The 22,935-nt window shown below is 62.3% G+C and overlaps 4 protein-coding genes across 7 annotated transcripts in view; 2 read left to right on the top strand and 2 right to left on the bottom strand.

Annotated features, from left to right (window-relative positions):
• Nucleotides 1-22,935, top strand: part of IQCD (IQ motif containing D) — a 138,770-nt gene that overhangs the window by 76,917 nt on the left and 38,918 nt on the right. The window lies entirely within an intron of this gene.
• MTFP1 (mitochondrial fission process 1) lies at nt 152-2,327 on the top strand. Its single transcript, XM_061465640.1, has 4 exons — nt 152-276; nt 1,414-1,541; nt 1,616-1,848; nt 2,126-2,327. The coding sequence occupies exons 1-4, from the start codon at nt 225-227 to the stop codon at nt 2,199-2,201; spliced, it is 489 nt and encodes a 162-aa protein (XP_061321624.1). The 5' UTR covers nt 152-224; the 3' UTR covers nt 2,202-2,327.
• Nucleotides 4,727-11,704, bottom strand: GAL3ST1 (galactose-3-O-sulfotransferase 1). Of its 4 annotated transcripts, XM_061465721.1 has the most exons (4): nt 11,581-11,704; nt 10,968-11,188; nt 7,210-7,343; nt 4,727-5,998 (listed from the first exon to the last, which is right to left on the bottom strand). In XM_061465721.1, exons 3-4 carry the CDS (start codon nt 7,332-7,334, stop codon nt 4,846-4,848), a joined length of 1,278 nt encoding a protein of 425 aa, XP_061321705.1. In that variant the 5' UTR covers nt 7,335-7,343; nt 10,968-11,188; nt 11,581-11,704; the 3' UTR covers nt 4,727-4,845. The 4 variants fall into 4 exon arrangements, with proteins under 4 accessions (XP_061321705.1, XP_061321707.1, XP_061321706.1 ...); XM_061465723.1 differs by lacking the exon at nt 10,968-11,188 and having other exon boundaries at nt 11,581-11,674; XM_061465722.1 differs by lacking the exon at nt 11,581-11,704 and having other exon boundaries at nt 10,968-11,301.
• Nucleotides 15,197-22,106, bottom strand: PES1 (pescadillo ribosomal biogenesis factor 1). Its single transcript, XM_061465719.1, has 15 exons — nt 21,998-22,106; nt 21,474-21,553; nt 21,121-21,274; nt 20,926-21,035; nt 19,244-19,415; nt 18,913-19,002; nt 17,677-17,793; nt 17,491-17,568; nt 17,060-17,149; nt 16,743-16,873; nt 16,507-16,632; nt 16,234-16,418; nt 15,997-16,130; nt 15,666-15,833; nt 15,197-15,396 (listed from the first exon to the last, which is right to left on the bottom strand). Exons 1-15 carry the CDS (start codon nt 22,019-22,021, stop codon nt 15,310-15,312), a joined length of 1,746 nt encoding a protein of 581 aa, XP_061321703.1. The 5' UTR covers nt 22,022-22,106; the 3' UTR covers nt 15,197-15,309.

Raw genomic sequence — 22,935 nt, 5'->3', positions numbered from 1 at the left:
CCCGCCCCGCGCCCCATAACTACTCCACGTTGCCACCACCCTCATATCACACCCATGTGACCGCCGCGGGACGTCACGTGACTATTAACTCCTCCGCAGCCCCGCGATGCCCTGCCCCTCGCGTGCCCCCGGGGGGGGGCGGGCCCGGGGGGCGGGGCCTGGTGACGTATCCCCGGAGGGGCGGGGCGGGCTCGTGCAGCGGCGGGAGCGGGAGAGCGCGCGCCATGGGGGCGGCGGAGCCCGACCTTTACCGGGACACGTGGGTCCGGTACTTGGGTGAGCACCGCGGCGGGCACGTGACACCGGGCACGTGACACCGGGCACTTGGCACGGGGGCACCACATTGGGGCGGGCACCGGCACCGGGCACTGCGCATGCACCGGGTACCGGCACCGTGCTTGTCCTCAGGCACTGACACCGGGAGCTGTGTCAGGCAGCACGGTTGCATCAGGCACCAGCGCTGTGTTAGCAGGTGCCGGGCACTGAGACCCGGCGCTGGTTTCTGCACACCGCACCGGGTACCGGCGCCGGGCACGGACACTTGTCCTTGGGCACACGCAGCAGGCACCGGGTACCAGACACCAGCGCCACGCGCTGCGTTGTGTCGGACACCAGCACTGTGCAGCCAGTGCTGACACTTGCCCTTGGATGCTGACACTGGATAACAGCATCGCACACTGGGCACTGACGCTGGGTACCGGTGTCACACCACACTGGGTAACAGCATCGCATCCCGGGCACTGACGCTGGGTACCGGTGTCACAACACACTGGGTAACAGCATCGCACACCGGGCACTGACGCTGGGTACCGGTGTCACAACACACTGGGTAACAGCATCGCACACCGGGCACTGACGCTGGGTACCGGTGTCACACCACACTGGGTAACAGCATCACATCCCGGGCACTGACGCTGGGTACCGGTGTCACACCACACTGGGTAACAGCATCACATCCCGGGCACTGACGCTGGGTACCGGTGTCACACCACACTGGGTAACAGCATCACATCCCGGGCACTGAAGCTGGGTACCGGTGTCACACCACACTGGATAACAGCATCGCACCCCGGGCACTGACACTGGGTACCGGTGTCACACCACACTGGGTAACAGCATCGCACACCGGCACCAATACTGGGTACCAGCACCGCACACCGGGCACTGGGCACTGCCACTGCACAGCAGTCACCATCACTGGTCCTGGCACTGTGCACCAGCAGCACGTGCCGTCATCCGCACTGCCCCTGGGAACTGGGCACACGCACCGGCACCGGTGCTGGTCACCGACAGCCGCGGGGTGCAGGGTGACCCATCTGCTCTGACCCCTCCGTGTGGGTCCTCACTGCTCCCAGTGGGCACAGAACACCCCGGGGGATTCCTGGTCCCCACTGACCCCCTGCTGCCCCCCAGGTTATGCCAACGAGGTGGGTGAATCCTTCCGCCCGCTGGTGCCGGTGCCGGTGGTGTGGGCCAGCTACGGCGTGGCCACCGCGTACGTGACCGCCGATGCCATCGACAAGGGCCGCAGAGCTGCCACCGTGAGTGTCACCCCCCCACCAGCACCCCCCATTGCTCCATCCCCACACCCTGACCCCCCCTCGTTTCCCCCCAGGCACACGTGCAGGACCCAGCGCAGGCCACGCGGGTCGGGGTGGCCGTGGTGGACACGTTCATCTGGCAGAGCCTGGCCTCAGTGGCCATCCCCGGCTTCACCATCAACCGGCTCTGCGCCGCCTCGCTGGCCCTGCTGGGCACCCTCACCCGCTGGCCGCTGCCCCTGCGCCGCTGGGCCACCACCGCCCTGGGGCTGGCCACCATCCCCGTCATCATCACCCCCATCGACAGGTAAGGGGTTCACCCATGGGATGGAGCGCTCCTCATCCCAGGGGAACTGGTCCCAGTGTGGCCTTGGAACTGAGTGGGGGAAGCATGGGGTGATCGAGGGGGGGTCCTCGCCCCAAAGGGGTGTCCAGCCCCACAGGGATGACTAGGAGCACGGCCCTAAGCCTGGTTTTGGTGACACCTGGAATGCTCCTGGGATTAGGGACCACCCCAGCCACCCCATCAGAGCCAGTTAACCAGGGACACCCCCCGCTGCCCCACTTCCCTTCTCCTGCCACAGGACCGTGGACTTCCTGATGGACTCCAGCCTCCGCAAGCTCTATGGGGCACCAGGAGAGCCCCCGGCCCCGCACTGAGCCCCCCCCCGGGGACACTGAACCTGATCTTGGGGTGCTGAGACCCACAACTGTGAACCCCCCTCCCCTGATCCCACACCCGGTGATGGCCCCGGGGCTGGTCCTAATAAACCATTTCAAGGCTGACGCTGTTGTGGGTGGTGTTTGGAGACCCCATGGCCATGTCCCCTCCTTGGGGACACACACTTGGGTCTGGCTGTGTCCCAGCCCCTGGGGGATCTCCACCTGAGGATGGGGGGGTCCCTGATCACCCCACCAGCACCCGCACGTCCTAGCTGGAGCCCCTCCATCCTCCCACAGCCACTGCCAGTCCCATGGGGGCTGCCACCATGTCCAAGGTCTTCAGTGGTGGCTCCAGGCACCCAAATCCCTCCAGGCAGAAGCCACCCTCTCCAGCGCCATGACCTGGGGCAATGCCACCATGCACGGTGGCCACATCTCCCAGTACCACGAGGTGCCACCAGGGTGATGTGGCTTCCAGACAAGGTCACGGAGGCTCCAGCCTGCGGTGGCATCCACATGGCCCCACGCGGAGAGGCTTTAGAGAAGAGAGAACCACTTTTAAGTGGGGAGGAGGAAGGGGGGCACCAGCTCACCCCCAGCGCTGCACCAGGCTCTGGTGGTCTGCACCCATCTCACCCCCTCTGTTCATCTCCCTGGGGATGAGGGCTCCCCCCACGCTCTGCAGCTCGGCATGGAAGGGACATTGCCCAAGGCCTGCGCCAGCAGAGCCCCAACCGTGGCAGATGCCACCAGCGCCAGCCTGGCCAGCAGGAACCTGGGGACAGCGCCAGAGCAAGCAGGGCTCAGAGGCTGCTTCAGCACGTGGGGTGGGGGGTTTGGGGCCATGGGGCTGGAGGTGTCCGCTCACCTTCACACCACAGCACCTTCTCCTTCTGCACCAGCAATGCTCCAACCATCTCCCGGTGGAGTGTGCCCTCTCCTGGGAGCCCGGGGCAGGATGTGGCCAATAGAGCCTGTGAGGACCCCCAGGATCCCAAAGCCACGTGGGCCACCACATCCCGGCCCGGTAGCCAGCAGCTCTGCAGGAGGTGTCACCGCAGCGGCACAGGGCACTCCGGGAGGGAACTGGGAGCTGGGACAAGGGCTCCATCAGGAGGATGTCCCATCCACACTGCAGAGCTGCTGCTCCCTACCCCGGGGCTCGCTGCTGGCCCCTCTGGGCACAGGCAGCCCTGGGCACGCAGGGACACAGGGACAGCGGTTTGGTCACAGCCAGGACAGAGCTCAGATGTCCCCACATCACAGCCCCCGGCCTCGGCACAGGGACGTGCATGGGGACATCATCTCTGCAGCCACCTCTGGCCTCAGAACTGGCTTTTCCTTCCCCTTATCTGGGGAGACAGCCAGTGGTTGAGCTGGGATTTGGCACCTGCTCCCAGCAGGAGAGCTCAGTATGGCATGGGAGACACCATGGAGCTCAGGCAGGGGCCCCGAGCTCTGTGTCCAGGACCCACAGGCAGCACCATGCACAGCTGAGGTGGTGGCCCCAGCCTGGCCCTTAGAGCGTGCGTCCACCCCTGTACTGATGGTGCTTCTGGGGCCACCCTCCAGCAGCAGAGCTGGGACCTGGTGGCACAAGGGGGTTGTGTCACCCATGGTGGCTGTCCCATGGGGCTGGTGTCCCTGCAAGGCCAGCAGAGTGGATCCATGGTCCTTGGCCTCCCCCTGGTGAAACGGGAGAGGGATGGAGGTGGCTGGGCCACCCTTGGGTTAAAAACTGCTCAAAACACCATTATCTTACAAAAGTAGATGGGCTTCTTTATTTATGGTCTTCCCAAAGGGAGCAGAACACGGGCTGGGGGCCCTTTGCTGCTGGGGAGCCTCAGCCACAGGTGCCACCAGGGGCATCACTGGGACAGTGGCCACCAGACCCCGTTCCCCATCTCCTTCCCACACCAGTTCTCACTGGACCCTGTGGCCTTCTGGGATGTCCCATGTAGGGACTGGGCCACAGGGCCCTCTAACCAGGGCAATGTGGGGCTGGAAGGGGACCTGCTGTGTGGATGCTGTTCACTGTGGGGACCATGAGCCCACTGATAAATGGGCTTTTGGGGTGGGTTTTCCATTCTCTAAGTGGCTCCAGGTCACAGCCCAACGTGGACCATGGCTACAGGTAGGCTGAGAACGTGCTGCACTCATCACCCCACAGGCCAGAACCTCTGGAGGGGTGCAGCAGCTCCAGGAGCTCAAGGGAAATGGAGTGATTTGAGGAGCCCCTTGAGGTTTGGGTTCCTGGGTGGCAGCTCTGCCCACCCCGGACAAGGAGGACATCCTGCCCGTGCTGCCTCCAGCTGCATGGTGATGGAAGTGCTGCTCCCACCAGAACATGTCCTTCATGAACACCTCCTCCAGCCTTTCCATGGAGAAGGAAGAAGTGGATCCTCCTGGGAAAAAAAACACCCCAAGCCCCCAGTCCTTGATGCTCTCGGAGGCTGAGGGAGAGGTTCTGGTGGGTGCCCAAGCTGGGGCTCTGCAGGAAGCTGGTGCAGGGTACCCCTGACCATCCCCCTGCGCCGGGGCCTCCAGTGGGTTCTGCTCATGTCCAACCAACAGACACCATGAGTAAGAAAAAGGAAAGCACCTGGTTCCTTCAGGGGGAGAGCGGGACCCCCGCCACCCCCTACCACTTGAGGAAGTCCCTCACACGGCTCCATAGCTTGGTGATCCAGAGGTTGACCCCCAGGTCGGTCAGGTACTGGATTTCGGGCGTCAGCATCTTGCGGCACAGCTTCCGGTGCTTCTTGTTGATCTTCTTCTTCAAGTTGTAGCCCAGGATGGACTTCTCCCCCAGGGGCTGCCAGGGTTGCATGGAGGACTCCTGGATGGCACTGGCATCCACAGGGTGTCCCCCATCGATGCAGATGCTCTTCATTTTCTCATTCTCTCGCTGCAGCTCAGCCACGTCCTTGGCCATCCGCTCCCTCCCGTAGGCCTCCACTTTACGCCAGAAGGTGGCATTAAAATAGCGGTAGAGCTTGGTGTCGATGAGGTTCCAGGAGGTGGCCTTCTCGTAGAGCTCAGGTGTCAGCCGGGACACAGTGGAGCCCTTCCGGGCATTGAGCTTGAAGTAGAGGACATCCTCCAGCTGCCAGCACAGCAGCTCCTTCAGCAGCACCAGCGACTCATCGAAGTACTCGAGCAACATGACAAGGTGGAAGCGCTGATCTATCTCCTGGATGTGTTCCTCCACCAGCGGGCTGTTGGCGTTCATGTTGTTGTCGTAGCCCAAGTCGAAGAAGAGGAGGTTTTGGAGGTAGTGAGCATTGAACCCGTTGGGGTCATAGTAGTGCCAAGGGTCCCGGAGGAACTCCGCCAGCTTGTCGTCCCCGCTGAGCTTCCAGGTGAGGGGAATGATGCGCCCGAAGTAGTGGAAGGAGGACTCGAAGAGGTAGGCAGGGTCCCGCAGCACCGTCACGAACGTGGTGTCAGCCGGCAGGAGCTTGCGCACCTCCTCGTAGTGGAAGCGCATGTGGTTGCAGATGATGTTGAAGCAGGCACCGGGCCGGTAGCGCTGCACTTGGCTGCGCTCGAAGAACGCGGGGTAGTAGAAGTCGTTGCGGCCATTGGGGAAGGCGAACTTGAGGCGGTGCTTCTCACCAAAGCGGAAGAGGATGTTGAGGATGGTGCTGCTGGCCGTCTTGTGCGTCTTCATGAACATGATGTTCACCTTGGGCACGCAGCTCTGGCCCGACACGCTGCCCGTGCCGTTGGCCGCCACGGCCGGAGCCTTGCCGGGGGCTGCGGAGGAGGAGCAGGAGGAGGAGATGGGGATCCTGGTGGGGAGGAGATGGGACGAAGTGAGGGGGCAGTTGGGTCAACGTGGCTCAGCCACCACTGAGGCTCAGCCGTGTTCCTTCCTGGAGGAGCTGGACCAGGGAAGGGTGCTCAGCCTGGGGATGGGTGCTCATCCCCAGTACCCATTAGAATCCCCAGTGCAGAGGAGATTGGGTTTGGGCAGAGCCCCCTGTACCCCGCACCGTCCCCAGAGCCCCTGAGCCACCAAACCAAGCTCACGCGGCCCTGGACAACCCCAGTCACTGAGCATGTGCTGCTGTGGGGGTCAGACTCCACCAGCATCAGCACAGCCTGAGCAGAGGGGTCCCCATCCTTCCCCAAGGGCATGGCTGTGGTGGCCCTGGTGATGTTGAGATGTGCATCAAGACAAGCTCTCCATGGCCATAACTCCATGGACAAGAGCTGTTAACATTCTTGTGAGGTCTGGAAGCTGGGAAGCTGCCCCCCCTCCCCCTTGTAGGAGCTGTGGAGGATCCAGCATCCCAGTGAAGAGGGGAATAATCCCCATGCCCAGCTCCACAGACAAGCACTGGGAACACCATGTGTGTTACCCGAGCTGCCTGGGGCAGGGACCAGAGCCCTCTGTGAGTGACTCTGGACACTGTTAATGAAGGTGCAAAGCTGATCCCTGATAACGAACCCGTTGGGCAGCATGGGCAGCAGCTCATGCAACACCCACAGGCGGATCCTGGGGATAAGCTTAGAGATAAACTCAGTGCCAGGAGCTGAGCAGCAGAGAGCTTTGAACCTCTCCATGCCCATTGCTCTGCGTGACAGTGTACATGTGGCAGCCCTCTGGTAACTCCTAAGGACAAGCCCTCGATGAAAGCACCAAGTAACTGCTCCCCTCTGCCTGCTGCTCCTGACTGCTGGGGAATGTCCCTGCGATGCTTTTCCTTCTCCCAGGGGACGCAAAGCTGGGGTCGGGTGGGGGCTCCTGCACCTCCTCGTCCCACCATCACCCAGGGTGTGTGTATGGATACACACATCTCCATCCTGCCCCCCGGGGAGCTGGGGTTCCCTTTCACCAACTCATGGGGCGCAGACACCAGCACGAGGTTGTAGGGAGGGGATGTCTTGGTGTGAAGCCATCAGAGCCTGGAAAGCCCCAGGATTTTCCCAAGCTTTCCAGGGCTGGAAAGCTCTGGTTGGGTATGAAACAGGGTGGCCATGCTGCCAGGGCACTCACTCTGCCATGCTGACTTGGAGTGGAGGGACGGCGTAGGAGTAAAGCAGCAGCATGAAGCTCGTCAGGAGGGTCCCCAGGACGAGCCCCTTGCACATGGACCTCCAGTGCTTCCCATGGTGCAGCATCCTGGTCACCTGCAGGAGAGGAGAGCTGTTAGCACTGGGAGATGGGGAAGCTGGGACAGAGAGGGCTCAACTCACATGCCCTGGGAAGCATCTTACTGCGGTTTTTGGCACTGGCACTGCCAAGATTGAGGTGAGGCAGCACCAGGCGTGTCCCCACTGCTGGCACAACTGCTTCATGGCCAAGGAGCAGCAGCTCTGCCCAACCTGAGCAACCTTTGCCCACCTGGACAAAACCCAGCGGACTGGGCTAGAACCAGGGGAAGGAAGGAGTTGCCATGGGGCAGAATGAGAGCACTGGAACACCACGGACATGGGCAGGAGCTTTCCAAGGGCACCGGGATCCCTTTTCCCAAGGAAACCTCCAGCTGCAGCAGGAGCTCCATCAGCTCATGGGTGGATGCTGCTCTGTGCACCCAGCACAGGCAGGAGGGAGGTCCTGGCACCTCCGGCAACACTGAGGGCAATGTTCAGCCTTGGGTGGCTCCAGGTGGGACAAGGGGGACCCGGGGCAGGATGTCACCTCCCTGAACTATTGCACATTACACACATGTGCATGCAGCGGGGCATGCACACAGCCAGAGGGCACATGCACACAAACACCCATGCACATATGTGCATGGCATGTGGGGGAGACAGGCACATATTGTGCGTGCACACACAGGTATATGTATCTGTGTGTGTTCATGCATCCACATGCATGCAGACACACGTGCACCCATGTATGCATTCGTGAATGCCCCCTAAGCATACAGACACCCTTATGCTTGCACACCCATGCACACCCATACATGCACACACACCCATACATGCACACCCATGCACACACAAGGACACACATACATGCACATGCACCCATACATTCAAACCCATGCACACACACACCCCCAGGGACACACACACACATACATGCACACCCATGCACACACCCACACATACATGCACACCCATGCACACACCCACACATGCACACACACCCATACATGCACACCTACGCACACACACACACCCACATGCACACCTATGCACACACCCACATGCACACACACACACCCACATACATGCACACACCCCCCCACACATACATGCACACCTATGCACACCCACACATGCGCACACACACACACATACATGCACACCTATGCGCACACACACACATGCACACCTATGCACACATACACATGCACCCACCCACACACCGATACATGCACACCCATGCACAGACACACATACATGCACACATATGCACACGCACACACACACATACATGCACACATACACATACATGCACACCCACACCCCCATACATGCACACCCATGCACACGCGCACACACACATACATGCACACACACACATGCACACACACACATACATGCACGCACACACACACATACATGCACACACACATGCACACACACACATGCACACCCACATGCACACACACATGCACACATACATGCACACCCACACCCCCATACATGCACACCCATGCACACGCACACACACATACATGCACACACACACATACATGCACACCCACACCCCCATACATGCACACCCATGCACACGCACACACACATACATGCACACACACACATACATGCACACCCACACCCCCATACATGCACACCCATGCACACGCACACACACACATGCACACACACACATGCACACACACACACATACATGCACACACACACACATGCACACACACACATACATGCACACCCACATGCACACCCACATGCACACATACATGCACACACACACACATGCACACACACACACATACATGCACACACACACACATGCACACCCACACCCCCATACATGCACACCCATGCACACGCACACACACACATACATGCACACACACACACACACATGCACACACACACATACATGCACACCCACATGCACACATACATGCACACCCACATGCACACATACATGCACACACACACCCCCATACATGCACACCCATGCACGCACAGGCACACATGCACAGAGCCCCGTGCCCACCTCTATCGCCCCCCGGCACCGCAGGGGACACGGCGGCGGGGGGGGGCTCGGGCAGCTCCGCTCTCCCGCGGCCGCATTGCTGCAGGGTGTCCTCTGCGGCAGGACACGGGGACGAGCCACCGTGACCGCGGCACCGGGGCTGCTACCGAAGCCCGGGAGCACCCCCCGAGCTGGGGCAAACCCCGCAGCCCCGTTCCTTCCATGGCCTCGGAGCTGGCTGAGGTTCAACGTCCATCCCAACCCCAACCGTTCCACGATTCTCCGGCTGAGCGGCAGCAGCATCTCCCCAGCCCCGGCTCTTTCCTCCCCCCCGATGCAGCAAAGCCCCCTCGGTTTATCCCCGCTGCCCCCCAAGCAGGCGGGTTACCTGGTGCTGGGAATGCTGCTGGGACACGCGGAGCCCGGGCGGCTGCTCCCCCTGCCCCCCCGGCGCCTCGGGTGCTGAGATTTCCAGCTCGATGAATAATGAATGGAAAGTGCAACCGGAGCCCAGGCTGCGGCCGGGCGCGGGGCACAGCTCGTCCTGGCACCCGGCGCGGCAGCGGGGGGCACCGGCGGCGTGGGGGCACCCCAAAAACTCACCCAAGAGCTGCGCTGCAGCAGGGACGCGGGTCAGGCAGCGCTGCCTGCATCCAGCCTCATCCTGCCCGGTGTGTGGAGCCGGTGGCAGACGCAGCACGGCACAGATGGGACACAGTGGGTGTTCAGCAGAACCACATGGGAGCGGGTGGCCCTGACCCTTACCCCAGCCCGGGTGTGAGGACCTGAGGGTCTCACATACCCGGGAGCAGCCAGAGTTTGATCTTGCCCACAGTGGAAAAAGGTGCTGGTGGGAGCCAGGCAGTGCCGGTGGGAACTCCCACCGGCACCGGAGTGAAGCTGCATCCCGCTGGTTGTCCTTGTCAGCGCAGCAGCACTGACCCCGTGGAAGCAAACCAGCTCCATGAGCCCTGCTCCAGGCTCCAGCCCCGTGGGGGTCCCCCTATCCCCCTGGAGCAGCACGGAACCCCATCCCTGCACACTGGGATGCCAGGAGGATGGAGCTCCACCCTGGCTGGCTCCCTGGGGTGGCTCTGGCAAACAGTTCCCAACCCAGCTCCTCTATTGACTTTGCCTTCAATGAGTGGCTTAATTATTAATAGCTTGCTGAGAGAAACGTGGTGACCGAGGCGCTCTCCTGGGGCTGCCATTAGTGCCGGGCAGCTGCAGCGCCAGCTCCCAGCTGCCTGCTTGAAATTCCCAGTCAGAGGACACGGCAGCACCGGCCATTTCCCCGCAGGTCACCCCAGCACAGCAGAGGCCACGCGGCTCAGCAGCTCCATCCCCATGTCCCAGCAACTCTTCTGGTCCTTGAGGACATCCTGGAGCCTTCTTTGGGGTTTTCCCTATAGGTGCCATCTCCTTTACATCCAACCACTATAGCTGCTGTCCACATCCACCTGCCCCTTGCTCCTCTAGCCCTACAAGCCCATGGAAAAGGTCCTTATCCCACAATCCCAACTTTATGCAGACACAATGCTTCCTACCCCCCTTGCACACCCCTCATGGGTACAAACATCCATGCCCACAGCCCCCGCACACCCTGCCCCACAGATCTGCCCCCCAGGCATCACCTTTTCCTCTGCTTCAGCTGCTCTCTGTGAGCCCTCCCTCTCCTCTCCTGGGCTGGCCGGGGCGCAGGGGGAGCGGGTGGCACGGGGCGAGGGTGCCGATGCTGCTCCGACATGGAATAAGCTCTTCCCGGCAGCTCCCCGCAAACGCTGGCTGATCCGAAGCCTCCCCACTAACCACAGCGCTTACGGCATGTCCGGGGGCCCGGCCCCGTGTCACTGGCCTGGGGAAGGGGGACAAGAGGCAGCGATGAGGGGCGCTGCGGGAGGGACGCGGGGCTGCGGCCGGGCACTGCCCGGCTCCCCCGGCACGGCCGGGCCAGCCCCTGGGTGCCCGCGGCCACCCCGAGGCTCCGGCTCCCCACCCACCGCCGCGGCACAGAGGAGGCATTGAGCCGCTGCCGAGCAGAACAACGGCCACGTTTGTCTCCATCTGCGCCACGGGCCTCAACGGGGACATTGTCACCGGCAGCACCCAGCCCGGCATGGCCCTGCGCTGGCAGCCGGGGTGCCGCCGGACGGGGGGGGACAATGGCTGTCCCTCGGCGGTGGCACCCGGCTCCTCGCCTCTTGCCGTGTCCCATGGCTGCTGTCAGCTCCCACCGCCACAGCTCACCTGGAGGTGCGGGGCTCGGCCCCGCAGCCCCGTCCCTGCCGCCCCGGGGTGGCCAGCCAGCACTGCGCCAGCTCCTCTTCATCCTCCCTCCCGCAGGCTCCTTGCCCTCCCTCCCCGCGCCCGCCCTATCTAAAGAGCTTTTATGGCCTTCGTGGCAGCAATATTTCTGCTCCCCGAACCCAACCTGCGCGATAACGGTGGAGCCACCGTGCTGCCACCAGCCTTATCCACAGTGCTGCTCCCACTGCGCTGCCTGGCGTTTTGGGGGCACCTAAAACCCACTTGTGGGGGGCTCAGCGGTGCTGCTGCCCACTCAGCTGCTGAAGACACAGCCCCATGGGCTGCATCACCCCACAGTGGGGCAAGAAAGGGGCCGTTGTGCTCCCAGACCTGTCCTCAGTGCTTCCCACTCCTGGTCCTCACCTGCGTCACCCGGATGGAGGGGTTTGGGTTTGCTGAGCCCCACGACAGCTCTTGCCCCATTGCAGACAGTGGTCACATCCTGCCCTGCCTCGGCAGGACCGGTTCCACCCCGGTGTCAACCTGTGCAATCCCCAGGTAGCCCCAGCCCTGCTGGGGCATGGGAAGAGCCAGAATGTCCCTTGTCATGGCAAGACAAGGGACAAGGAGCTGCCACCACCCTGCAGGAGCGGGCATGGCCCTGCTGCCCTGGGACACCCCCCTGGCCGTGCAGGAGGCATCTGACAGCAGAGGGGAAAGGGCACCTCTGTGCAGGGGAGAGAGCAGGGGCCCAAGTGAGCACAGGCAACGCCAGGATGTGCCCTGCTGGAGCAGAGGCTGCTGTGGGACAGCGACAGGAGGCTTGTCCCAAGTGTTTCCGAGCTCATGGCCCCCGCCAGCCTTTGTTTGATGCATTTCCAGTTGCATCCAGTCCTGGCTGGGATCATGCCAGGGATTTCTCCTCCCAGGCCCATCTGTCACAGGCCACGACACCAGATTAAATATCAGCCCTGGCTCTTCCGGCCCTTTCCATCCCCTCACCTGGAAACAGCGGCGTGGGGGCAAGAAACCACCCCACAGCCTCTCCACAGGGCACGTCTCCATTCCAGGGTCCCCCTTTGTTTTGGGAATGCTGCCGCAAAGAATTCCCACCCGGAAAAGGACCGCAGGATGTGGCAGCTTGATGAAGGGAAGCTGGCGAGCTCAGGTGTGGTGTAGATGAGCCAGGAGCTGTGACACCCCATGGGGTGTAGCCCACCCCCAGGAGCCCTCACCCATGTCCCCAACCCACCTGGGCGAAAGCAGAGCGAATCCCCCCGCTTGCGCTGGGAAGCGGGGCCGGAGCGGGGATCCCGAGGGATGCGGTGAGGAGCCGGGCGGTGGCACGGGCAGCAGCACCGAGGTCCCGGGGCTTGGTCCTGGCGGACACGGGCTGTCCAGGCGCGGTGTTACACAGGGAGAAGGTGTCATCAGGGTGGGAAAATGGGAACCGGTGCCTGCCCAGGTGGTGCGACTGGTCCGTGGCCTCTGCCGGCCCGGCCCAGCACCCTGAGCCCAGCACCACGCCTCTGGGTGCTGCGATGTGGGTGCTGTGGGTGCTGCAGTGCTGCAGTGCCCAAGGCTCCAGTGTGGCTGGGAAGCTGCACTCAAGGTCTCCTGGCCCATGGTGGAAGCCTGGCTCCAGGTGCAGCTTCCCAAGAGCTTCCCCATGTGGTACGCCCCCCCCCTTTTCCAAGAGGTGAAATCAAGGGAAGGGGAAAAACAAGGGGAAAAATATACACAGCAAAATGCTCCCAAGTCCGGGGGGATGGGGGGGGGGGGGGAAGAGGAGAAAAGAAATAAAAAAAATGGAAAATGCAAAACAGAAAAATTAAAACGGAAAAAGAGTAAAGGTAAAATTAAAAAAATAAAAAAGGAAAAAGAGAAAAGGAAGAAGGAAAAAGGAAAAAAGATGAAAGAAAGAAAAAGGAAAGAATAAAAAGGAAAAAGAAAAAAGAGAAAAGGTGAAAGAGAAAATTAAAAAAAGAGAGAAAAAAAAATTGAAAGGAAAAATTAAAAACAAAGGAAAAAAGAAGAAGGTCCCGGTGAAAGCCCAAGGAGGGAGAACAGGGACGGAAGGGGAGGGCAGGCCAACGGCCTCTGCGCTGCTGCGGGGGCCGCGGTGCGTCCATGGCCACGTCCGTGCCCCCCGGGAGCACCGAGCCGGCCCCACAGAATTCCTGCGGGATGAGGCAGCCCCGGCACTGCCCAGCACAGGGGGTCCGTGGAGCCCCCGCCATGGCCGCCACGTAAAGCCCTCAGCCACCACGACCCAGCTCACCGAGGCCACAGGGGCCCCCCCAGCACCTCGGGATCCCCCGTTCCCACCCCGCGGAGGGGCCAGGGAAGGAGGAACCTGCCCCATGGGGGCTGCCCCGCTCCAGGCATTACCCAGCTCCTCTGGCTCGGGCAGCCATGAGCAGGCCTCAGCCTGTGAGCAGGCCCCAGGGTGGGAATGGGGGGGGGAACATGGATGTAGGGGAAAAGGGGGGGACAATGCTGCTGATGGGGGCTGCCGACCACCCCCAGTGCGCTCTGCAGGGACCCCTTCCACTGGAGCAGCTTGCTCCAAGCCCCTGCGTCCAACCTGGCCTTGAGCACGGCCAGGGATGGGGCAGCCACAGCTTCTGGGGGCACCCTGTGGCAGGCCCTGGCCATGGCGTCTCCTCAGTGCCCCCCCAGCCATGGCCACGGCGCTTCCTGGGCACCTGCAGAGCCTTCACCCTGGCACTGGGTACCAGAGACAAGAACCCGGCTCCACCTCCAGGCGCTCCCCTCAGCCCTTCACACCCATTGCTAGGATCCCGCTGAGCACCCTCTCCTCCAGCCCACCCTTGCAGGCGCTGCCCCAGCCGGACACGCTGCATCGTCCCCAGGCACCACGTCCCTCGCTGGACACAGCTCCACGAGCGGCCTCACCGGTCCCGAGGGGCAGGATGGCCTCCCCGACCTCCTCCAGCCCTCCTCATGCCCCCCAGGCACGGTGGCGGCTCATGGCAAGCTCCAGGCCCTTCCCTACAGAGCTGCTTTCCAGCCTGGTGCTCCCCATGGAGCTGAGCACGCAGCCAGGGTCGAGCAGACCCTTCTCAAACCTGCTGCTGGGAGCGTGGATGGGCAAATGGTGACAAGGGGCAAGGTCACAGCCACGGTGCCCAGGGGTTGTGGCACCTGGAGCAGGGCCCAGGCGCCGTCTCTTCAGCCCCACGCAGGGTGAGGAGCCTCCTCCAGCCCCACACGCGCACTGGGCAGAACACGGCATGCGGTGCGGTCCCACCGCAGCCAGGGGGGAGGAAACAGCCCTGGGCAAGTGTCACCTGCTCTAATGACACATAGAAAGCCAAGAGGGTGGCTCCGGGATGGGCTCCTCTCCACCAAAGCCAGGGTGCTCTGTGCTGGGCAGTGCCCGGCAGCTCCTGCTCCACCGTGGGGCTGCTCCTCCACCCAGGGCTGTGCCAGTCCAAAAGGAACAATCACAAAGGGACCTGCAAGAGCCTCCTCCTCCTCACTCACCGCCCTGGGGGTCAGGAAGCAGAGGTGGCACCAGCGTGAGGGGCTGGTGACCCTGATGCCATGGTCCAAGGCAGGATGAGCAGCACCGGTGCAGGAGAGCACTGGGAAAGGCACAGCAGGAGGTTTATTTACAGAGGGGAAATGGTTTCGTTTTGCATTCCTGTCCCAGCATCAGAGCTGAGGGTTCAAGGACAAGGGTGTCCACAGGGCACAGCCCCGTCACGCTCGCCGTGCCTTCTTGCTTTTCTTCTTCTCCTCCTTGACAGCAGCATCGTGGGCTTTCCTCTTCGCAGCGAGTTTGTTCGCCTGTGGAGAACCCCCCGAGAGGCAGAGTCAGAGCCATCTGCAGTCACCAAGGGCAGCTCTGCCCCAGTCCCACCAACCCCCGGCTGTGCGTGGGGAGATGGACCCATGTGCTGCAGGCACCCGGGTCACTGCCCTCACCAGCTACAGGAAAGCAGGAGCAGCCCAGAGCCAGCACAATGTGGGGCACACCTGGCTTTAGGGATCCACCACCACGAGCCCATCTGGGAAGAGTCAAAGGTGCTGGGCCCACAACAGCGCTATGCTCCTACCTCTCGGACTTTCCTCTTCTTGCCAAACATGATCTTCTTGTAGAGGTATTTCTCCCTCTTCTTCATCATCATGATGGCCAGGCGCTTCTCCTCGCTCTGCTGCTCCTGCTCCAGGCGCTGCTTGTCCTCCAACTGCAGCTTCCCGGCCGTCACCGTCACCGGCAGCCCCTGCAGGAGCCAGAGCTCAGCACCCGGAACCCAGCACCCTCCCCAGGGACACACGGAGTACCCTCCCCAGCAGGCAGCAGGTCCTGAGCAGGGACAGGGGTCCAGGCCCCAGCAGTGCGGTGGCTGCAGGAGCAGCACAGCCACAGCAGTGCCAGCTCTGTACCTTGTTGCTCTGAGTCTTCTGCTCTTCCAGCTTCTTTAATTTCATCTCCTCTTCCTTTTCAGACTCATCTTCCTCCTCCTCCTCCTCGTTGTTGTCCTCCTCTTCCTCCTCTTCTTCCTCCTCACTCTCTTCATCTACAGACAGAGCACTGTCACCAGCGGCAGAGCAGGCACTGGCTCCAGAGCAGGTCCAGCCCTGCTCAACTCCCCAGCTCCTGATCCCAGAGCCTGGCATCACCTGGCTCCTCTCCCCTCTGCATCGCCAGCAGCTTCAGCTTCTCAGGAGGGATGTAGTCTCCCTCCTGCTCCGTCACGAAGGGCGAGAGGTGGGGGGGCAGCAGCACCCCCGGGAAGTAGTCGGCCACAGGGAGGCACAGCTTGGCATTAACCGAGTCGAAGACCCATTGAGGCTGCAGATAGTACCTGTGGGGCAGAGGGACTCAGGCTCTGGAGCTCATGGGCTAGAGGGGAGCGTGGGACAGGTCTGGGACAGGCCTCGTGCCTCACCAACCTGCCAACAACCTGCTGCTGCACCTGGGGCCGGTCCACGATCTGGTGGGTGATGGATGGGTCGCTCACACCATAGGTGGCCCCGATGCACAAGGACTTGTCCCAGGAGACTTGGCCACCAAAGCACCTGCCAGCAAAGGCCACCGAGGGGTGAGGCAGGTGGGGGGGGCCTGCAGGAGGTCAGGTAGATCGCCCCCAAGCCCTGATGGAGGGGCAGCACCGAGGCACAGCACATACCGGATGACAAAGGCCAGCGGCTCCCGAGGCACCTCCCTGTTGAGGAAGAAGCGCAGACCCTCAAAGAGCTTCTTGTGCTTCTCCAGGGCCTCCTGCTCCTTCTTCCTCGCATCCATCTGCTCCGCAGTCTCCTGCTCAGGGCAAAGTATTCAGCTTCCTCCCCAAGACCAGCCCCTGCCAAGCCCCTCTCTGCAGGGTGCCAGCCCCATTGGGCTCCCAGTCCCTCCCAGCACCACACCAGCCCCTGCCCGGGCACAAAACCTACCCTAGACAGGATCCCCCAAGGCCAGGGCTGAGCCCCACCACCAGGCTCTTACCCCCTCCACTGGGAACTCATCCAGCTCCACCTCCTCCTCGTGGGTTGGTGCCACCACCCGGGCCAGGCTGGAGCTCAGAGCTGACAGCTTCTGCAGTGGGAGGCAATGAGAAGGGTCAGGCCCAGACAGGCTTTGGGATGGGAAAAGGGGCAGCCTCATGGAGGAAGGAGCTTCTCCAAGACTGGAGAGATATTCAGGCTCCTCCATGTCCTGTCCCACCCCAAGTCCCCCACCACGCAGAACGGACACCAAGCACTGCTCCTCCCTTGTCCAACAAGGAGTTTGAGACCAGGCTCCTCCCACGGAAGGGTCTGGCTCTGCTCCTCAGTCCCTACACACCGAGTGCCTCACAGCAGGAGGAGGTGTGGGGTCAGGACACCAAGACCACGCAGGATCCTCCCGTGGAGCACGGTGACAGCAGTGCCCCTCACCTCCAGGTAGCTCTCCGAATCCATGGCATATTCCGTGCCCTCTGCAGGCTTCAGCTCAGCATCAGCCTGGCCATCGATCTGGGGGGAGAAACAGGATGTGGGAAAGCAGCTCCCAAATCCCAGAGACCCCAAACACCCCCTGACATTCCAGCACAGCCCCAAAGCCGGGAGCAGCCGGTGCCTCACCTTGGGTGGGTAGATCAGGTTGAGGGACTGGTAGAGGCGGAAGTTGACAAAGCCCAGGAGCGTGGTGTAGAACTCGGTGAAGGTGGCCATCACCCGGTAATCCACGTCCGTGGGGTGCTGCGGGCACAGCGAGGGTGAGGACACGGGGACAGACTCCAGGGATACAGAACTAATTCTGCCTGGGCAGGACATGGGCTGGCCAAGGAGATGCTGCAGGCTGAGCTGGAGGGGTGAACCTCAGCAGGGGCCAGACAAAAAACTGGGAAGCCTCAACCCAACTGTGCCAAACCCAGGGGTGAAATGAGAGGGTCCTGCCTGGCAAGGGGGAATGGTTCTAAACTGACAGAGGGGAGATGGAGATGAGCTCTGAGGCAGAAGCTCTTCCCTGTGAGGGTGCTGAGGCGCTGGCACAGGGTGCCCAGAGAAGCTGTGGCTGCCCCATCCCTGGCAGTGTTCAAGGCCAGGTTGGACACAGGGGCTTGGAGCAAGCTGCTCCAGTGGAAGGGGTCCCTGCCCATGGCAGCGGTTGGAGCTGGAGGTGCTTTAAGGTCCCTTCTAACTCAAACCAGGCTGGGATGACTCTGTGATACGATCTTGGCAAGGTGCAGCACAGCGATGAGTCTGACTCGGCTCCTCACTAAGTGGTACAAGCCTCATTCCTCAGGTTAATCTTTAATTGCTGATTAAGGCATATTTGGTAATTAAAAAGAGAAGACAAGGAACCGGGGAGGCTGGTACAGCCAGGCATGGGGACACGGGGACAGTCAGCCTGGAGGGCTGGGCCCCACCTGATCACCTAAGGCCCTTTATGGGTTCCACAGCATGAGAGCCACAGGATGGTCCCTCAGCTGTCCTTGGGAGGGACTTTAGCAGCGCCTGTTGTGTCTGATGAAGGGGTGATGGGTTTGAACTGAAAGAGGAGATTCAGGCTGGACATGAGGAAGGCATTTTTCACCATGAGGGCAGTGAAACACTGGCACAGGTTGCCCAGACTGGTGGTGGATGCCTCATTCCTGGAGACGTTCCAGGCCAGACTGGATGTGGTACTAAGCGACCTGGTCTAGTTGATGATGTCCCTTGCTTACTGCAGGCGGCTGGATTAGATGAGCTTTGGGGATCCCCACCAAGCCAGACTGTGATTCTATTCTAACCCTTCCCCATCCCAGCAAAGGCAGCAGTGGGGCAGCAGCAGCGCGGGTCCTGAGGAGATCCTGCCGCGTTCCCCCCGGTACTCACATCATGGGCAAAGGTGTAAGGGGTGATCCATGTGATGGGCTGCCCCAGCACCTCGGCCTGGTAGTAGATGCCCTTGATGGAGAGGAAGACCTGGCAGGGAATGGAGGGAAGGCTCAGGGGAAGGAAGACCATGGGTGCTCCCTTGTCCCGTTCTCGTTAACACTTCCCTTGTCAGTGGGGTCACCAGGGGAGCATCAGGCAGCCCAGCAGCACCATTCCCAGGCTGAAGCACCAGCACAGTGGGTCCAGTGCCACCCAGGGGCACAAGCTCATCACCACCACCACAATCCCCCAGGGCAGGGGGTCTCGGCCCCCCTCCCGCAGCACCCACCTTGCGCAGGGAGCGGGAGGCGATCACGTAGTTGAGGAACTCCACAGCCAGGCGCCGGCAGAGCTGGATGGTCTGGACGTGGCACTTGCCCGTGCGCGGGAAGGTGGAGAACAGGAAGCACATGGAGAGAGCATCGTCCAGGTCCCGCAGTGCATCCACAAAGGTTGGATACCTGTGCCCGGGCAGGAGGAGGAATCACACACAGCCACGTCCACCAGGAGCTGCTGGGGCTCGTGGAGACCATGCAGGACAAGGGGACAGGAACCAAAGAGCATCAGCCTCCTGCACATCCCACCGAACTGGTGACCCACAGCGATGGGGTGCCCCTGCTGGGCACTGGGGACACCAGCTCCTGGGACTCGGGGCTCTCCAGGGAGCCAGGAGAGCAACAGCCCAGTTACCGTGTGGTGTCAACAGGTTTTAGAGCACCCACAGGCACATGTGCTGGACTGATCCCCAGAGTGTGAGCAGCAGCTCAGGGAGGGGATCCTGCCCATCTGCGGTGCTCTGGGAAGACCCCTCCTGCAGCCCTGATCCACCTCTGGGGCAGCAGCACAAGAGGGATGTGGAGCTGTTGGAGTGAGGCCAGAGGAGGCCACGGAGCTGCTGCGAGGGCTGGAGCAGCTCTGCTCTGGAGCCAGGCTGAGAGAGCTGGGCTGGGTCAGCCTGGAGAAGAGAAGGCTCCTGAAGGGGAGACCTGAGAGCAGCTCCAGTGCCTAAAGGGGCTGCAGGAAACCTGGAGAGGGGCTTGGGACAAGGGATGTAGGGACAGGCCAAGGGGAATGGCTTTAACCTGCCGGAGGGGAGACTGAGATGAGCTCTTAGGCAGAAGCTCTTCCCTGTGAGGGTGCTGAGGCGCTGGCACAGGGTGCCCAGAGAAGCTGTGGCTGCCCCATCCCTGGCAGTGTTCAAGGCCAGGTTGGACACAGGGGCTTGGAGCAAGCTGCTCTAGTGGAAGGTGTCCCTGCCCATGGCAGGGGTTGGAGCTGGAGGAGCTTTAAGGTCCCTTCCAACACAGACCAACCTGTGACACTGAATCCCAGCCTGCACCCACCAGGACCAATGCTCCTGTGGTGCAGCACAACAGCACAGGGCACTCCTTGGCCAGATGAAAGCTGCAGGACTCAAAGGCTGCAGTCAGATGGTGAGGTCCCACCACTCCAGCAGTGCTGCAGTCACAGAATCCCCCATCCTAAGCTTGCTGGGGCAGGGCTTGCCCCTTGGTGCCATTTCCCTTTCCTCAATCTGCACCAGCACAATGAGGTCCCGGGCACCACTGGGACAATGAAGAGACAATGAGGTTCCTTCCCTGCTTTGGTTTTCTCCTCTCCCACTGCCACCAAACCCATCAAGTCACCAAGAGTCACCGTCCATCAGCCCTCCCTCTGAGGAAAACAGTGCCCAGGGAGAGGAGGAGAGCTCTGAGCATCTTCCTGGAGATCTCAGATCCATCTGGGATGACCAGGCACTCCCTGCTCACTCATGCATTGCTACAACCAGCTTGCAGCACACCCTGCCCTTCTCCTCCAGCCCAGAAACACCAGTTTCCATCACCCCCCCTTCAGACACACAGAGGAGATGGATCCCCAATGAGGGACGGACACAGCGAGGGCTCCACATCCCCAGGGCAAGCTCCTGCCCAGAGGACAGCTCTGCCAGGGCAGGGCATGCAGCGCACCCACCTCTCCTTCACAATGTGGTCAAGCTTGTAGGTGGGCTTGTTCTCCTTCAGCCGGTCTACGGTGCTCCACTCGCTCTTGCCGTACGCCTTCCGGAGCTTCCGCACGAACACCTGCGGGACAGCGGGAATGCTGGGGGGGGGCTGCGGGAGAGGCCGAGCCCCCAGGGCCCCTGAGGGGCTCCTGATGGGAAATCACCTTGTACTCCCGGAACTTGTTGACGATGGGCTCGTGGAGGAGGAATTTGATGTCCTTGAGGAGGTAGAAGGTCCTGGGAGCCGTGGAGCCTTTGTTCACCTTCTTCTTGTGCTTGGGCTCGTGGGGGTAGATGCCCTTCAGGATGCAGAGGCGCCTGGGGGCGGCGATAAGGGTGAGACGTGGGGCAGGAGCACCCAATGGTGCTGCCGCCCCTTGGACACCCAAAACCACAACACCCTGAGACTCCGGGACATGCGGGACACAACACCCGGCTCCCCATGGGGAGGGCCCATAGGGACACCCCGCCACAGGCCCCATCTCCTGCGGGGGTCCCGGTGGGATGCTGGGCGCACCTGAAGTCGGGCAGGCTCAGCTGCAGCTTCTTCCGCGCCCGGTTGCGGGTGATGTAGTTGGTGGCGGCCCCGCGCTCGTACTGTGGAGAGACGAGGGGGGGTCGGTACAGGGAGCCCGGCCACCGGGATGGGGAGCGGGAACCGCCGGGGCGGAATAGAGCCAGTAGGCACGGCGAGAAGAGGGGGAGACCCGGCACCGGATGGGGTGAGGGGGGGAACGGGAAGGTACAGGGGGAGATGGGGAAGGGGGAACGGACACGGTAGGACACGGGAGTGTAGCGGGGGGACGGACACGGTACGGACACAGCCGGGTACCGGGGGGTGATGGGCACGGTATGGACACAGCCGGGTACCGGGGGGGGGGATGGGCACGGTACGGACACAGCCGGGTACCGGGGGCGGATGGGCACGGTACGGACACAGCCGGGTACCGGGGGCGGATGGGCACGGTACGGACACAGCCGGGTACCGGGGTGCCGGGGCAGGGGAGCTCCGGTGCGGGGGAAGGGGGGGGTAACCGGTACCTTCTTCTTCTCCACCCCTCCCATGGCCGCGCCGCCGCTGCCGCGTGCTCCCGGCGCCGCAGGACCCCGGGCTGCCCGCGCGCTGCCTGCAACCGGGGCGCGGGGCCCTCACCCACCGGAGCCGCGCGGGGCTGGGACAGCGTGAGCGGGGCGGGAGGCAGGAGCGGAGCGGGACGGGACGGGGCCGGGACGGGACGGGGCCGGGACGGGCCGAGGCAGGGCAGGGCAGGACAGGCGCACCGCGGGCAGCCCTCACGTCCCCGTCGGAGGGGTCCTGCAGCGCGGGGCACGCCGGGGTGTGCGGGGCGGGGCTGGCTCCCGGTGTAGGCCCCGTTCCGGGGTCCTGCTGAGGCGGCTCCCGCGGGGCGGCCTCGGCTCCGGAGTCCCCGTGGCTCGGGGGAGGCCGGGCCCGGCGGGACCCACTCGTGGTGGCGGGGGGCGCAGGTCCCCGCGCCGGGGGTGAGTGCCCGCAGGGGCTCCGGGCCTCGGGGTCACGAGCTGAGGTTTGGGTTGGTGTGCGCCGCTCCCGGGGTTAGCGCTGGGTGACACGGGACGGGTAAAGGTGTTATAACCGACAGCACTGAGCACTGAGGGGTTATAACCGACAGCACTGAGCACTGAGGGGTTATAACCGACAGCTCCCAGCACTGAGGGGTTATAACCGACAGCACTGAGCACTGAGGGGTTATAACCGACAGCACTGAGCACTGAGGGGTTATAACCGACAGCACTGAGCACTGAGGGGTTATAACCGACAGCACTGAGCACTGAGGGGTTATAACCAACAGCACTGAGCACTGAGGGGTTATAACCGACAGCACTGAGCACTGAGGGGTTATAACTGACAGCCCTGAGCACTGAGGTGTTATAACCGACAGCACTGAGCACTGAGGGGTTATAACCAACAGCTCTGAGCACTGAGGGGTTATAACCGACAG

The sequence above is a fragment of the Pezoporus flaviventris genome, unplaced genomic scaffold, assembly GCF_033815535.1.
Source record: "Pezoporus flaviventris isolate CSIRO_AGI_PZ_B2104156 unplaced genomic scaffold, CSIRO_AGI_Pfla_v1 ptg000041l, whole genome shotgun sequence".
NCBI classification, from domain to species: Eukaryota; Metazoa; Chordata; class Aves; order Psittaciformes; family Psittacidae; genus Pezoporus; species Pezoporus flaviventris.
This window is presented reverse-complemented; position numbering and strand designations above follow the sequence as displayed.